Here is a 17,759-nt window from a genome sequence, read left to right on the forward strand (position 1 = left end):
TTTGACAGTTTGACGAACGAGACAGTGATGGCAGCGATGAAGGGAAAGTCTGTACGCTGGGGGCGTGCAAAAGTCTGTAGTAGGCGACGTTTGTTTTGAGAGAGCGGATTCTGACGCATGGGCGGATGCGATTTGGTGGGGGCAAATCAAACAATAAAGAGATATTTCGACGGTAACATTTCAAAAGTTATCATGTACATTTTGACACTTGCTGGGTTATTGCATATTCTGAAAGTACTCCTAATAAGCTACCTCTCCACCAAAAAAGAGCAAAAGTTACTTCAGTAAAGTCTGTTTAATAATGTTTTTAAATAAAGTAATATAAACAAAATCTCTGCCATCAGCAGTCCCTGTTTATATAGCCCTGTCAACCTGTCAAACAAAAGACTACATGAACCTCGTGACGAAAAAAAAGCATCATGAAAAAAGCGCCATGTACATTCGGCGAAGAAAAACGAATCATAACAAAGCGTCCCCCTTAATGACAGCAGGGTGATATAGACGTTGGTGATTTCAAAAGAAGTTATGTTTGTTTTTCTCAAATAAAATAACGGAAATAATGTTTTATTGAATTTGGATGATCAAGTATCAATAAAAGCAACGTTTTTCATCGTTTGTTATCATTAGAACATCTTATTTTACTTTTACATTAAAATGGGAATTGAAAATGGATACTCAACATTCAAATGCGTTTTTCTCAAAACGCATAGTTAGTACATGATGCTTTTTGAAATTTTGGCATCGATTTTTTTAATTAGGTTAAACAATATTTAAAAAATGTATAAATTTAAATTTTCATGATATTCAATCAAAAGGTACTAATTTGACTAGTTCAGGGCTGTGGAGTCGAGTCGGAGCCGGAGTCGGTGGAATCGGGTCTTTTTGGGGACCTGGAGTCGGAGTCATCAAAACTCGAACAGCTGGAGTTGGAGTCGAAGGCGGCTAAATTTTTATGAGCTGGAGTCGGAGCCGAATATTTCTGATAGCCCGGAGTCGGAGTTATCTAAAATTCAACAAAAATTGTTATTGTTATAATGCAGGTTAATTCACAAAACTTCGTATATTTTCAATTGTTTTTTGAGTTGCTTGCACTGCGTTGCTCAAGCCGTTGCCCTTTTATTCATTTTCTGAAAGTGATTTATCAGATGCCATTATGTTTTGAAGCATTTTTATTGTGATTGGAATGCTTTAATTGTGTTATTTCACTATGATCATTGAATGATAACCTGTTCTTCGTCTCTAACCCAAGTACACTCAACCCCCGGTGGTTGGTAACTTTTTCGTTTGACACTTTTTTAGTTTGTACCCCGTTGGTTGGTCAAAGTAAAACTAAACAGTGACGAACTGTCACTTTTTACAAGGCGCTCACGCACACTATCAAAACAAACGTTTGGTAGTGTGTGTGAACTCCGTGTAAAAGGGGTGTCAAACTAAAAAGTGACCCCGTTCGTTTGACAACAGTTGGTGTCAAACCATCGGGGTTCGAGTGTAATGAAAAAAACTTCAAATCGAACTTTTCTGGCGTTTTGGCCGGCGAAGGGCTTTGAGTGCTTGGCCAGAACCGACACCAGAGCGATGACCTATCCAAAACGATGGCGTTCCACCGGCGACAAACGAAACGAAGTCGTTTCAGGTCCGGGAAGAGACAGTTGCGGAAGAGTAACACCCAAGTCTCCGACGGCAAGGGTGGTTCTAGAGCGGAATCTGAAAGAAAGATAGGTTAATACTCGTATGGCAGCTTTCGGAGACCAAAATGACTGGGTGCACTTTTTCCTCATTTCGCAACTTCTCAAAGGCCCCATATCATGCAGATTAATACCGGCGCCGGCTACGACCCAGTGGTGGATGTGAATGTTATTCCGATACTTGTGAGTGAAAGAGACCACCTAAAGTATCACGGAGTTTTGCAGGTTAAAGGTTATAGTAAGACTGGTATGAGGTCAGGACTCACGCGAAAAAATCTTTTATTGCGTAACGCAAAATTTGGGATTTTTGACCGAAATTACCAAAACAACCGATGACCGAATTGACTAAAGCGGTATACGCACTTCGGAAGGAACCGGTCAAGAAAAAAATCAAACGGGCAGCAGCGGCAGCGCAAGCAAGTCAGAGAAGGTGAAGAAAAGCCCCAAGAAATCGCTCCCTCTTCTTTGTTCTGCTGATCGTAAAGCTGTTTCTTGACCCCTTTCCTTCCGATCAGCGTACTAGCCTTAAAAGACTAAAATCACCGAAACGACAAAAAATGCCAAAATGACCGAAATGAACAAAACCGAATTGACCAAGTTGCCATAAATTGGCAAAATTACCAAATTGACCAAAACGTCCGAAATGACCAAAATGAAATTGCCAAAATGACCGAAATGACCAAAATGATAAATTTGACCAAAATGACCAATACGACCGAAATTGGCAAAATTACCGAATTGGCCAAAATGACCTAATTGACCAAAATTACCAAATCGACCAAGATGACCAAAATGACCGAAATTGCCAAAATGACCGAATTGACCAAAATGATAAATTTGACCAAAATGACCAATACGACCGAAATTGTCAAAATTACCGAATTGAGTATACTAAAGCCCTATGTCAATTTTTATGTACAACGGTAAAAAACACAATTAAAAACCATTTCTGATCACTTTTTTTCATTTTAATGCAAATTTTTTATTGACAGGACAACATTTTTCCGATGGATTAACTATGGTCCCCTTGGAACGAGCTGTCAAGTAGGAGCTTTTCTGTCAAGAAGGACCGCGAGGTTAATTTTTCAAAATTGATTTAAAAATCCATTTTAAACTCTTTGTGGTCGTACAAAGGGTCATTGTACTCAGAAAAATAAGCTTTATCGCTGTAAACAATAATATCAGCAATCTAACCTTCATTTTAGGACCCAATTGGCCAAAATGACCGAATTGACCTAAATTACCAAATCGACCAAGATGACCAAAATGACTGAAATTGCCAAAATGACCGAATTGACCAAAATGATAAATTTGACCAAAATGACCAAAATGACCGAATTGCCAAAATGATCGCATTGATCAAAAATACCAAAATGACCGAAATGATCAACATGACCATTATGACCAAAATGACCAAAATGATATTTTCGCTCATTTTGGTCAATTGGGTCCTAAAATGAAGCTTAGATTGCTAATATTATTGTTTACAGCGATAATGCTTATTTTTCTGAGTACAATGACCCTTTGTACGACCATAAAGAGTTTAAAATGGATTTTTAAATCAATTTTGAAAAATTAACCTCGCGGTCCTTCTGTAATTCTGTAATTCTGTAATTTCGGAATACATTCGTCCGGCTTCAGCTGAAGATTCATGCTGTCCCATGTTGCATGTTCGAGTGTAGACCTACGGAAAACCTTGCCGCGAGGAGAGGTGAGTGAGAAGTACACGAACCACCTACGACATAATTCCTCGGGCGGCCCAGGTCAACTCGAAGTTACCCCAGGCACCCCCAGTGCAGGACACATTGGGGGTAGAAAGTGGATAGAATTTTCAGTGAATACAATAGTTATGACAATATAGGTTCATATAATCCTTATTTCTTGATCTTACCTTTTGACACTATCAAACCTAGCAATATTACTATTGCATCTTACCATTCCCTTTTGATAGCGTCAACTTCAAACCTTCATCAATTGTACAATTAACGCAGAATTTCCACTATATCCTTCATGCGGAATCATCGTCTACTTTCTTCGCCTTATTATCACTTAACCACGACGCGATATTGTTCTCACATTTTTTGAGCTTCTACGACCGATTGTTATTCACGCACTTATAAAAATACTTGTTCTGTTTCGCGGCTTTGTGAAAAATACACGTGTGTTGGCTGATACAATGACTTTTTCGGTCATCGTATGCTCGCAAGGTACATGAAAGAGAAAAAGAGAGAAAAAAAATGGGATAAGTACAATGTAAAATAAAATCGAACATTGAATAACAGACTAACACAGAAAGAAAGAATAAAGAAACCTTCAGAACTACCAACTTGTAACGAGAAGCTTACTAGAAAACAACTGAAGTTGTGAAATATGGGACAAGACAAACAAACTTGAATAGCTAACATATATAATAAAACAGTTTGAACGTACCTTTAATCATATTAACAGTTATGCCCAAATTTCTTACCAAATTATTTTCAGCAGTTACATTTCTACAATAATGTATTGCGATTCCAAGTTAGAATAATTGAGTAGTTAAAGTTTATGGGTTAAGAGACAAGTTATAGCAATAGCAAAATAAATAGAAATTTTATCTTAAAAGAATAGGAAAAATCTAGCTTGTTTTTGAAAATAGCCAATGCACCAAGAGCAAACATACAGCATGTCACGTTCACACCATATGGAGTAAATGTGATAAACTATATGTCCACATTCGGGGCACCACCTTTTTCAGAATATAGGAAATGATAGAAGGAAGACCCCATTCTGTATGGTGGAAGATTTCTGCAACACCTTGGACTCGGACCAGACATTTTGTCTGAAATAAGAGAGAAAGACAAATATTAAAATTGTGGTATTATCACTAAATCCTATCATCCTTTCACCCCCCAAGACATGGTCTATCCTTCGTGCCTTCGTGTCTTGGGTGATGGCGAATTCTACCTTCTTCAATGATCTTCGGACCACCTCCAACTAGAATTCACAACAGGACCTCCCTCGGCTCCAGTTTACAACATGACAGCGACGAGAACACAGCCGAATGGGAGTTGACAGTATCAAATGCATGCTATACCCTTTGCTTTGCTGGATACTTACTTATAGCCAGGGTTGCCAGGTTGCCAGATAAATCTGGGAATGCCAGATTTTTCAAGTGTCTGCCAGAATAAAGATTCACCCTTCTCTGTGCTAGATTTTGACAGATTTTGCAAGATTTTTTACTTTATTCCCATTTTGAACAAATTATTGATTAAAATGGACGAATTTAATCGAAAATAAAAAAAATAGTATGTGTTTTTCTTTAAGAAAATTCAAATTCAATGTTTTTGAAACCATAAAATCAGTTAAACCATCTGAATTCTACAAACTTTTGTATTAATGTTTATCCTCCCTCCCTTCATCATTCAAAATTGTTAGATTTTGGTCTGCCAGATTTTTCCAGATTTTTAATCGATACTTTGCCAGATTTTTCATATTTTGGCTTGGTAACCCTGCTTATAGCAAAGGGCGAGAGTCCTGCGACACTCAGCAATCATGAATACTGCCCATTTGCCACAATTTTGAAAAATTAACCTCGCGGTCCTTCTTGACAGAAAAGCTCCTACTTGACAGCTCGTTCCAAGGGGACCATAGTTGATCCATCGAAAAAATGTTGTCTTGTCATTTTTTTTTTTTTTTTGCATTAAAATGAAAAAAAGTGATCAGAAATGGTTTTTAATCGTGTATTTTACCATTATACATAAATATTGACATAGGGCTTTAGTACCCAATTCGGTCATTTTGGCCAATTCAGTAATTATGGCAATTCGGTCATATTGATCATTTTGGCAATTTCGGTAATTTTGGTCGTTTTGGCAATTCGGTCATTTTGCCAAATTCGGTCATTTTGGTCAAATTTATCATTTTGGTCAATTCGGTAATTTTGGCAATTTCGGTCATTTTGGTCAATTCGGTCATTTTGGTCAGTTTGGTCAATTCGGTCATTTTGGCCAATTCGGTCATTTTGGCAATTTCGGACGTATCCAGGTTTTTAAGCGAAAATGGCGTTCGAAAGGTGAACACCCGAAATGTCAAAATCACGCAGTGGTACCAACATCACGAAAAAAGTGTGCCATGGCATGACAGCCACATTTTTTTTCAAATGTTGGTGCTACTGCGCGATTTTGACATTTCGAACGTTCACCATTCCAACGCCATCTTCGCTTGGGTACTAAAGCCCTATGTATTTTTTTATGTACAACGGTAAAAACACGATTAAAAACCATTTCTGATCACTTTTTTTCATTTTCATGCAGAAAAAAAAATTGACAAGACAACATATTTTCGATGGATCAACTATGGTCCCCTTGGAACGAGCTGTCATAAGTAGGAGCTTTTCTGTCAAGAAGGACCGCGAGGATAATTTTTCAAAATTGATTTAAAAATCCATTTTAAACTCTTTGTGGTCGTACAAAGTGTCATTGTACCTCATTGTACTCTGAAAAAAAAAGCTTTATCGCTGTAAACAATAATATCAGCAATCTAAGCTTCATTTTAGGACCCAATTGATCCAAATGCCCAAAATGACCGATATTGCCAAAATGACCGAATTGCCAAATGACCGTATTGGCCAAAATGACCGAATCGACCAAATTGACTTGGTATTTTGGCAATTCGGTCATATTGGCAATTTCGGTCATTTTGGTTACTTGTAATTTTGGTTACTTCAGTCGTTTTGGTCATTTTGGTTATATTGAGCATTTTGGCAATTCGGTAATTTTGGCAATTTCGGTCATTTTGGTCAATTCGTTCATTTTGGCAATTTCGGTCATTTTGGCAATTTCGGTCGCTTTGGTCATATTGATCATTTTGGCAATTCGGTCGTTTTGGCAAGTTCGGTCATTTTGGTCATTTCGGTCGTTTTGGTCATATTGATCATTTTGGTAATTTTGCCAATTCGGTCATTTTGGTTATTTTGGTCGATTCGGTAATTTTGGTCATTTTGGCCAATTCGGTTTTAGGTCATTTTGGCCAATTCGGTCATTTTGGTAATTTCGGTCGTTTTGGAAATTTTGGTCATAATGATCATTTTGGCAATTCGGTCATTTTGGAAATTTCGTTCATATTGGTCATTTTGGCAATTTCGGTCATTTTGGCAATTTCGGTCATTTTGGTCGTTTTGGCAATTTCGGTCATTTTGGTCGTTTTGGCAATTCGGTCATTTTGGCAATTTCGGTCATTTTGGTCAATTCGGTCATTTTGGCCAATTTGATCGTTTTGGCAATTTCGGCCGTATTGGCCATTTTGGTCAAATAGATCGAAAAAAAAAAACGAAACTATTGGCACTACGCCCCCCGGGGCATGGCCTTCCTCTAACGTGGGATTTCTGCTCCAGCGCCTCTGACGAGACAGGAGAAACCGGGACCGACGTTTTACTTCACCATCCGATAGAAGCTCAGTGGATAAGGCGGGAATCGAACCCGCGTCTCATAGCATCATCGGGATCGGCAGCCGAAGCCGCTACCCCTGCGCCACGAGACCCACAGTCACAGTCACAGTCAAATAGATCATTTTGGTCAATTCAGTCATTTTGGCAATTTCAGTCATTTTGGTAATTTTGGCCAAAATTACCAAAATGACCGAATTGGACAAAATGACCGAATTGACCAAAATTACCAAAACGACCGAGATGACCAAAATTACCGAAATTGCCAAAATGACCGAATTGACCAAAATGATCGATATTACCAATTTGACCAAAATGACCGAATCGACCAAAATGACCTGGCATTTTGGCAATTCGGTCATTTTGGTCATATCGATCATTTTGGTCAATTCGGTCATTTTGGCAATTTCGGTCATTTTGGTAATTTCGCTCATTTTGTCCAATTCGGTCATTTTGGCAATTCGGTCATTTTGGTAGATTCGGTAATTTTGGTCATATTGATCATTTTGGTCAATTCAGTCCTTTCGGTAATTTTGGCAATTTCGGTCTTTTTGGCCAAAACGATCATTTTGGTTACTTCAGTTGTTTGGGCATTTTGGTCATGTTGATCAATTGACCAAAATGACCGAATTGGCCAAAATGGCCGAAATACCAAAATTGCCGAATTGCCGTAATGACCAACATGACCATATTGCTCACAATTACTAATATAACCAAATAGGTAAAATCTGAAGCAACATTTGAAAGGGGCGGTACGACATTGCTCTTACGGCCTTTCATTACACGCGTTTAAATGGGACGAAAGGCCGTAAGAGCAATGTCGTACCGCCCCTTTCAAATTTTGCTCCAGAAATGATAGTTCAGATTAGTTTTATTTCAACTCGAGAAAGCAAAAACGTTTCAACGACGAACAACAACAACTCAATAATCCTCATCATCCTCGGTAAACTCCTCGATGACGAGCTTAACCTGCCTTGATCCTTCCACCACCCCATACGAGCTGTAGTAATGGCCCATGACGTCCTCTACCGAATCCCAAAAGTCGTAACATTTGGTCAGGACCATCTCCCGCAGGTTCGGGCACTGATGCAGCAGCCTCGCCATACTTTCTTTGCTGACCGAACCGACGCGTTCGAGCCGCACCGTTTCCAGCAACGGACGGCCGCTCAGAATGTGATCGATCGTGTCCGGATAGGCTCCGCACTCCACCAGCGTCAGGTGCTTCAGGTTGGTGGGTTTGTGCGCGCTGGACGTAACGATGCGTTCTTCCAGGTGGCACTTTTCCAGGGTCAGCTTCTGAATGGTCGTTGAGGTGGTGAGGGTTTCAAGTCCGTGCTTAATTTCAGCATGAGTCAGGTGAAATTCTTTCAGGCTCGCGCTAAGCGGGATGCGCAAGTCGAGTACAACTTGTTCGGCGCAGATTTGTACGTGCTCTACGCGGACCAGGTGACTCAGGAATGTCGGGACGATCTTGTCTGGGCCATAAAAGTTTGCGCAAAGTTTCTTCAGATTTGGGAGGTTCTGCACGGTGACGCGGAGAAGCTGAAAGTGGCGAGAGTATGAGTTAGGGTCATGATTTTAATGTTTAGCAAGTTTTACCTCGTTGGAGGCCGTTCCTTCCATCAGGGAAAGTTCCTCCAGCGTCTGTTGAGCCTGGCAGAACCTTGTCCAGAGCGCGTTGTTCCATGAGGGCGATACGATGTTAATGTTGAGCGCTGCTCGCTTCAGGTGCAACTGGTTCATTGCGCACAACTCCTTCAGCAGGTTGGCTTTGTACTCCAGACTGAGGCTTTGCAATGTCCCCTGGACGTTCTGAATGAATCGAATCAGGTTCTTTTGGTCCGCTTTCTTGAAATGGTCCATCCATTTTAACGCAAAGATCTTCAACCGCGGAAAGACTGGCCCAAACAGGTCAATAACTGAGGCACGTGTCCAGTCGCTTTTGGGGTACAAGCAAGCTACGTCGAACTCCTCCATCGATTCCAGCTGGAACCCGTTGTCGACAGTTCCCTCCAAAAATCCCGTCGCCTGCAACTTCAGGCGCTTCAAATTCGGACAGCACCGCAGCATCCGGAAAAACATCCCGACGGGAGCGACGCATGCGTTGAGGAACAGTTCCTCCAGGTACTGGCCAAACTCGGACCAGTCGTTGTTCACACGTACGACGACCACTCGGAACGTCATATTACCGTTTGTCAGCGGCCGACGGGCCGGATCGCGGGTTTCGCGAAGCTCGGCCATGCAGAACCGACCACGACAGCGACGTCGGAACGCCGGGCAACCCAGGACGATGGCGTTCCACCGGTGGCAAACCAAGCGGAACCGTTTCAGATCCGGAAAGGGACAGTCGGCGAAGATGAGCTCCCAAACCTCCGGCGGGAAGAGCGGTTCCACTGGGATATCTGGAAGAATGAAAGGTTCGTTTTCAATACTGTTCAAATTTGTCACCAGTTGACCGAAAGTACCCATGGTCTTGTTGCCTGGAAGCTGCGTCGGAATCGGTGCTACACAATCCGAAGGTCTGTTTTGAGAATGCGCGCGAAAAAGAGTCAGAGTCTACACCCTTATTTAAAATTCCTCAGTTTTCGTCAAAAACAAACCTACTCAGAAATGAGTAGATGGGACATCTGTCAGATTTGAGTTGATTCCACTCAACTTTCTTTAAATAGGGTCCTAAAGCCCCATGTAAATTTTTATGTACATACATCGTTAAAAACACGATTAAAAAGCATTTCTGATAACTTTTTTCATTTGAATTCAAATATAAATAAATAAATTGACAAGTAGGATGCTTTTTGTCAAAAAGGGCCGCGAAATATTCACTGGAATATTCAACTTATGTATTGTCTTTTGCAAGCAGAACATAACCCAACTTTTCGGCACCCTCAGCAAACGTCAAATCAATACAAATTGCTGCCGGATCTTTTTTTCCGGATCTCTCCCGGAAAAGAGCAATTTTGTATGGTTTGACGATTGCGGAGTGTACCAAAAAAATGTAAACAAATCACTTCGTGCATCGGCCAATGTTGAACGGCTGTTACCCTGATAAACTTAAAATTGCTAAAATCACTCCCGTTTACAAATCTGGTTCTGCTTCATTATTTAATAATGTTCGACCTTTATGAGTTTTATCCTTGCTCAATATTTTTTTTAAATCCTGTTCACTTTTTGTGCTTAAATAAGTTTTTTTGTGCTCAGCAATACGGCTTCAGGCATAAATCCTCTTCTAAAAATGCTGTCATTGATCTTGTTAACAAAATCTAAACTCACTTAGATTAGAAAGACGATATTTTGGGGCTATTTTTAGACTTATCTAAATCGTTTGACACTGTTGATCATAAAATTTTACTAACAAAACTTAATTTTGCAGGTGTAAGAGAGGTTGCTTTAGAATTGTTCAAAAGTTATCTTTCTAATAGGGTCCAATTTGTTAGTTTAGATGGTATTGATAGTTTAATAGCTTTGATTAATGTAGGGGTTCCTCAGGGTTCCGTCTTGGGTCCACTTTTCTTCTTAGTTTACTTAAATGACTTAGCGTTATTGACTCTTAAAGGTGACTTGAAATTGTTTGCTGATGATTCATCTCTTTTCTACTTTAAAAAATCTATGGTAATCAATGATATTAATTTGAATAATGATCTTCAATTGTTAACTGACTATTTTAGATTGAACTAGCTCACACGAAACATAAATAAATCCAACATAATCAATATTAAAAATTCGAATCGCTCGACGGTGAATCCATTAACTTTAACTCTTGCTTTAACTAGAACTAATTTTGCTGATATAAAAATAGTAGACGAATGTAAATATCTTGGTGTCATTTTAGACAACAGACTGAATTGTTCGTCTCATATTAGTAATTTATAAAACAAACTCAACAAGATTATTGGAATTATCTATAAAATTAAACACAAATTAACGGCTAATGTCCTTTTGAAAATTTATAATTTATTATTTAGTTCTCATTTATTTTACATAACTTTAATTTGGAGAAACTCCTGTAATATTTTGATTAACAAACTTCAAATAGCCCAAAATAAAATCTTAAGAATAATTTATAAAAAACCACTGCGAAGTCACTCTGCCGATTTGTACAATATTATAAAAAAAAAACATCATTCCTGTCAGAGCTATTTATGTAATTCAAACATGATGCTTCATTTATTTATGTTTACATGAACAAACTCACAGTAACAAAAAAAATCAAATTATCTAACCATAAACACTTTAAGCCATAATTTATTAGACCGACCCAATATTTCAACATTAGCCGGCAAAAGATACATATCTTTCAAAGGTGCTCAATTATATAATTATTTTTGGAATAGATTTGATGATTGTCAAAGCGTAACAATATTTATATAAACAAATTGCTGAACACATCCTTAAATCCTTCGATTTACTTAAGTAGTTACATAGTAGTTACATAGTAGACTATTTTGATTTCAAATCTTATTATTTTTTTCACTTTTGCTTCCTTCTAAAACTCAGTTTAAAAAGTTAGTTTTCCGACACAATTGGGTCCTAAAATGAAGCTTAAATTTGTGATATTATTGTCCACAACGATAAAGCTTATTTTTCTGAGTCCAATGACCCTTTGTACGATCCCAAAAGGATTTAAAATGGATTTTTAAATCAATTTTGAAAAAAAACCTCGCGGTCCTTCTTGACAGAAAAGTTCCTACTTGACAGCTCTTTTCAAGGGGACCATATAGTTGATCCATCGAAAAAATGTTGTCTTGTCAAAAAAAAATTTGCATTAAAATGAAAAAAAGTGATCAGAAATGGTTTTTAATCGAGTTTTTTACCGTTGTACATAAAAATTGACATAGGGCTTTAGTACCCAATTATCGTTATTCTATATTTTTGCCTTTATCGCCATAATCTATGCACTTTCTTTTCAGATTTATCTTCCCAGGTTCAACCAATTTCCTTCACAGGTGGAAGCCAATGGAGTTTGACCGGATATTTAAAAAAAACTGTAAACACGAAAATTTATTGTATATTGTATTAAAATGATGTAGGTTTTTGGTGCTACTGCTTTGGTGGCTTTTCCTACTGAATAAACACAATAGAAAGTAAATTAAAAAAATCAAAAAAGTGAATTAAAAACTTGTTTTTATTCCTTTGCGGTCATACAAAGGGTCATTGTTCTTTGAAAAATAATTATAATGAAGCTATCGAGATGTTAAAAGTACAACATGGAGTTAAACTTTCTGTAAAGCCTCTGTGAAGTTTACCATGCCAGCCGCTAATGTTTCACTCCATGTTACCGGCTCACATCTCTCTTTTTAATTTCTCGAAATTGTTGTGAACACTTATATCCAACCGGACCCTAAGATGACAGTTTTCGTGAGTTGCGCGTATTCACCGACAGATGGCAAGTGGGCCTCGTCGGAGTCCGCCCATCAAATACGCAACTCAAAATTAGCAAAGGAAACTTTTTTTTCGTGACGGCTTTTGCGGAACGCTCACTCCAACCGTTCTAGACTAATATTTGAACGTAGCGTATCTCTTAACAAGTTTTTAAAGAAAATGATTCCAGAATGCTTATTTTGTCGTTTTAAACCAAAACAAGGCAAAAACTATATTTATTTAAACTATTCGCCATTTTCAAAAGTTTGGCTAGATAATATCGAAGGCCGCCATCTTAGGCCCACTGGGCCCACAAAACGGGGTACGCTCAGTTTGTATGGGAGCTGTCAACATGCTCTCGGGCTGCTTATATCACAAATTTTAGCATAATTTCTGACTAGCTTCGGTTTTGACGAAAACTGAGTGATATTGAACTGACGTGTATTATTACAATATTACACGTTTAAGATATCCCACACAATTAATTTTAAACTTAACAAACTGGCATTTTTCCATTCAACTACCGGATTACAATCAGTGTGTAAGGTTTGAAAAAATTAGCTGAATAAATTGAGTTTTTTTAAAAACGCAATTTGTAGATTTTTTTTAATCGTGTAAAGATGTTTTTTTCAAAGTGACAGTTGTTTTCGCGCGCATTTTTTTAAGATCCTCGAACCCAAAGCTGTATATTAAAGCCATGCCTCGAACCAGCGTTCAGGAACAAAACCATGGGTATCGAGAAATTAAAAGTGAGAGTGTGTGCAACATGGAGTTAAACTTTCTGTGCAGTTGCTGTGAAGGTTCCCATGGCACTTCGAAAAGTTTAACTCCATGTTGCACGTACACATTCTCACTTTTAATTTCTCGATACTTTGGATCAACCAGTGACGAATCAGAACACATAAAATCAACTTTCTTCTCAGATACCACCCTGGAACCGCCCTTCCCGACGGAGATTTGGGAGCACATCTTCCGCAACTGTCCCTTACCGGACCTGAAACGGTTCCGTTTGGTTTGCCACCGGTGGAATGCCATCGTCACGGGTTGCCCAGCGCTCTGGCGTCGGTTTCACGTTCGGTTCTGGCCAAGAACCAAAGCCCTTTCGCCGACCGTGCTGCCACCCGTCAAGCAAGCCAACTTCGAGTGTAACGTTGAAGCGGTCAGCAGCTGGTGGCCCCGTTTTGCGGGGAAGCTGGAAGAGCTAGCGTTTGACGCTGGGGATGTTTCGATAACGGCTTTGTTCGGCATGCTGAAACATTGTCCGAACTTGAAGCGTTTGAGATTGAGCGGGGTCTGGTTCACGGACGGTGAAGTGGATTACGATTTTTCGCTGCATTTTGTGGAAGAATTATCCATATGCGATATTTATCTAAACGAGATTGAATTGCCCTCCTTGCTCACATTTATCTTGCCATGCCTGAAGAAATTTTCACTCAGCTACGTTGACCATTGGCAAGGTACATTCGCCATCAACTGCTGGACCTACTTTATCCACGATGTTCAAGACACGTTGCAAAGTCTTGAACTTCCTTCGGATTTCTTCTTGGTTAGGAAACTTTGCCAAATGAATCAACTACAGTTGAAACACGTCCACTTGAGCACTGACTGCAGTCCACAACCATGGGATATGGAACTCTGGATTACATTTTGCCGATCGCAACAATCGCTGCAAGATCTCATTTTGTCAGGAGCATACACCACAAAGGAGGTAGAAGTTTAGTTCATATCTCAAAAAATCAATTTTAATTTAATATTTTATTACAGATTTTATGCATCACTGTCCAAAATCTCCCTAACCTGAAAAGACTACGTTCCGGCTTGACTTGCTCGCGCCAAATCGTCCCAACATTTTTGAACAGCCCAACCACGTTGCAAAAAGCAAGCATTTGCGGTTTCTCAGCAAAACTTACAGTTCCGTTCTTGGCTGAGCCCAACCCTGACGGAGTTAAAACTGATGTGTGTGTCAATTGAAGATGGCATTCAATATCTGATAAGTTCGCCCAACCTGGTAAACCTCTCCCTTGTAAACTGTGACTTGAGCGGTTGTCGCGTGCCGAAAGGAAACTTGAGCGTCCTGCGACATCTGAAACTCTCCAGCGGCCAAATTTCGCCCGAGATGCTCGCCTACATGCTGAGCTGCCATCCGCAGCTGGAAACGGCTGGCTTCTTCAACATGGAGTCCATTGACAGAGGCACGTTGGTGAAATTGCTGTGCGCTTCTCGAAAATTGCGTGCGATTCGGTTGTACAAGTGCCCTCGTGCGGACTCCGCAGTGGAAATCATGCGGGATTACTTCGAGGCGCTTGATTTGGGCGAAGGTTCGAGAGAAGTTCGATTCCGCATATCCTAACTAACCAAGTTTGACCAGAAATCGGGAAATAAATACTAAAGACCCACTGATAAAAGAACGGCGAATGAGTTTTAATCTGCAAAATGACCATCTTCTCGTTAGAGTGTGTGATGAAAACAATGAGCTGTCACGCTTAGAAAATCTTCCTGAGTTCAATATCCCACTTTTCATACGAATTTTCAGTTCAGCCCATATAACCATTTTTATGGTTGTAGTACCTGAACTCAAAAAATCGTATGAAAAGGTGGGATGTATAAGGCTTTCTAGTCAGAAATTTACACTCAAAATCAGAAGTACCCCGCAAAAAGGGTTCTATCTACCCTTTATCTGTCATCCCAAAGAAAAAAAACCCTTTTTGAGGGTTACTTCCACCCTTTTTTTTAAGTTTACCCGTCGTCACCCTTTTGCAAAGGGTTACTACCGGTAAACTTGAAAAAAGGATGGAAGTAACCCTCAAAAAGGGTTTTTTTCTATGGGATGACAGATAAAGGGTAGATAGAACCCTTTTTGAAGGGTATTTCTGATTTTGAGTGTACCGACACATTCAAAGTATGTTTACATTACAGCTGGACGTTTGTTTGCATCAGGTTTCCTATCTCTTTCTAGCAAAAGTTTTTTGTCAGGCGACTTCTAGCTGGTTTTTTAGACTGACCGCCCGATATTGTTTTTTGCAAGCAGAACATAACCAAACTTTTCCGCACCCTCAGCAAACGTCAAATCAATACAAATTGCTGCCGGATCTTTTTCCGGATCTCTCCCGGAAAAGGTCCGGCAGCAATTTTGCAGGTAGGTGCTGTGTCCTATCCCTCGCCTAGACCAGACCAAAATCCATGATAAAGCTGTCAGACCAAATCTGTCAGACCAAGACTGTCAGACCAAAGAGCAAAAAGTAAAGAATCTTGGTCTTCGACGTAGGTGCACACAAATCAAGAAAAGAAAATTTGAAAAAGAATTTTATTTTTCCAATTCAATGACTGGTTTTGGACTGCAAAATTGAATGTACGTCAGAAAATGATTAAACAGTGCGGCGGCCTGTTCACCGACAATTAAATAAGCAGTTAAAAGCCTTATTCTTCCACTTTAATTTTTGATCGCGTTTTCGGTTTACACCTGAACAATCTTGAAATTATTTATACGGATTTGTGATTCCTCTCATTCCATCATTCCCTTGCAATTTTGTATGGTTTGACGTTTGCGGAGTGTACCAAAAAAGGTAAACAAATCACTTCGTGCATCAGCCAATGTCAGCCAACATACTTCGCAGGGCTGTAACAGCTCGAGCTCGATCATTGTTTGCATCAGGACACTGTGACGAGAAGTTCGTCATTTTTGGGTTAAATTATATGTTTTTCATTGGGCCCAGAAAGCCTTATTGAACTCATAAAATCATGATTTTTGGTAAGGGTGTGTGATAAAAGCCCCAGGTATCCTAAATTTTTCTTGACAAATTAGAAGAGATGTGAGCCGACAACATGGAGTCGAACTTTTGTAGCTGTCATGATAAACTTCACGGAAGTTGTACAGTAAGTTACTCTACGTTGCTCTACTATTAATCATTGTCACCAACAAATAAATCCATAGTTTCGAGCACTTTTCACTGCATTTTTAAATTAAATTGTTCTCTCTTTCTCACTGTTTACCCCAGCAAATCTCACCAAATGCTGAGAACCTCGATGAGAACTCACTCTTTAGTCCACGCGCACGGTTCAACGTCGATTTCCCCTTCAGTGTCAAAATCAGCCGCCCGTTAATTTTCCCCTCTTTCTCTCAAAAAAAAAAAAAAAGAGCAAAGAGCGCGCTCAAATCTCCCGCTCCCGCTCTCACTCTCTCCGCTCACCGCGATTGCCGCCAACTTCGAAAAGCCGAACCCCGAACCAAAACTGCTGACCGCTTAAGGCACGGACATTACGAAGCGCGGCTTCCAGCTCATGTCCACAGCCCGGTCGGAACGGACTTCTTCCCGCGCGCGCGCTCAAATGAGCAAGAGAAAGAGAGCGAGCGCGTGCGAGCGCGAGCCATTTGAGCGCAAATCCTTTTTCAACCCGTTTCTTTCTTTTTTTTTCGAGCGCGATATTTGTTTGTTGTTTTTGGTGGCACGCTGCGACGCCACGGGTTCGGTTCTCAGCGCGAGTGGTTCCGTTTTATTTTTTTTTTCGGTGATTAGTGACGTGACGCGAAAGGAGAAAAGAGCGCGGTGGGCTCCTCGGCGGCTCGCAAGATGGCGGCGCAGAGCTCTGGCGGCTGAACGAGTGCAGCGTGGTTTTGGGTGATATTTTTCTTTGTGCAAGTGAGCGGTGATAAAGGAATGGTCGCGAAGGTTATCGCGAAATTATCGCAAAAGTGTGAAATGTTTGAAATTCAAGTGAAAAGTTTGAAAAAAGTTGCGATTTCATTCAATCCAAGAAGGCCAATCGCCTTAACCGTCGACGACGCCCACAGCTGTCACTCAGCGTAGAGATGTGAGCCGTTACGGGGGAAGGTGCCCGCGCCATGTGCATCCCAATTTGGGCGTTGTGCGCACCTACTCGGCGGATTATTTATTGGGCGGCACATGTGTTGCGGTACCGAAATTGGCCACGCCGCAGCTAATCCGGCGGCCACTGACCGGAACATGGTACCAGGATGGAGTGTGTGTGTGTGCTCGACGATGAGGTAATATTTGCCAAGTTTTATATATTTTGCGAATCTCGCCGTTTTTTGCGCGAATTTCAAACCGGGTTTGTGTTTGTCTTGAAGGAAACGCAGTAAAAAAAAGTTGCGTTTGTTTACTCATTTGAAATAGGGTGGTTGCTGCTGCTCAGGAGTGAGTTTTGTCGTCAATCTCACGCAATTTTCATTAAAACTTGAGTGAAATTCACGCAAATTTGACGTTTTAGCACAAAACTCATTTATGAGTAAGTTTGTTTTTTTTTTGCAAATTGAGTGGTTCTGAATGTGCGTGTCA

At 40.1% G+C, this 17,759-nt stretch overlaps 2 protein-coding genes across 2 annotated transcripts in view; one reads left to right on the forward strand and one right to left on the reverse strand.

Annotated features, from left to right (window-relative positions):
• Positions 1 to 7,970: 7,970 nt before the first annotated feature.
• LOC120424022 (uncharacterized) lies at positions 7,971 to 9,703 on the reverse strand. The gene is made up of 3 exons (XM_039588039.2): positions 9,573 to 9,703; positions 8,707 to 9,509; positions 7,971 to 8,649 (listed from the first exon to the last, which is right to left on the reverse strand). Exons 1-3 carry the CDS (start codon positions 9,574 to 9,576, stop codon positions 8,029 to 8,031), a joined length of 1,428 nt encoding a protein of 475 aa, XP_039443973.1. The 5' UTR covers positions 9,577 to 9,703; the 3' UTR covers positions 7,971 to 8,028.
• Positions 9,704 to 16,733: 7,030 nt separating this feature from the next.
• LOC120424020 (uncharacterized) overlaps positions 16,734 to 17,759 on the forward strand; it is a 33,728-nt gene continuing 32,702 nt past the window's right edge. The window contains exon 1 of the mRNA XM_039588035.2: positions 16,734 to 17,467. Within this exon, the coding sequence (XP_039443969.2) occupies positions 17,367 to 17,467 (101 nt within the window). The 5' untranslated portion in view covers positions 16,734 to 17,366. The remainder of the gene's footprint in view (positions 17,468 to 17,759) is intronic.

Source organism: Culex pipiens, chromosome 1 (assembly GCF_016801865.2).
Source record: "Culex pipiens pallens isolate TS chromosome 1, TS_CPP_V2, whole genome shotgun sequence".
NCBI lineage: Eukaryota > Metazoa > Arthropoda > Insecta > Diptera > Culicidae > Culex > Culex pipiens.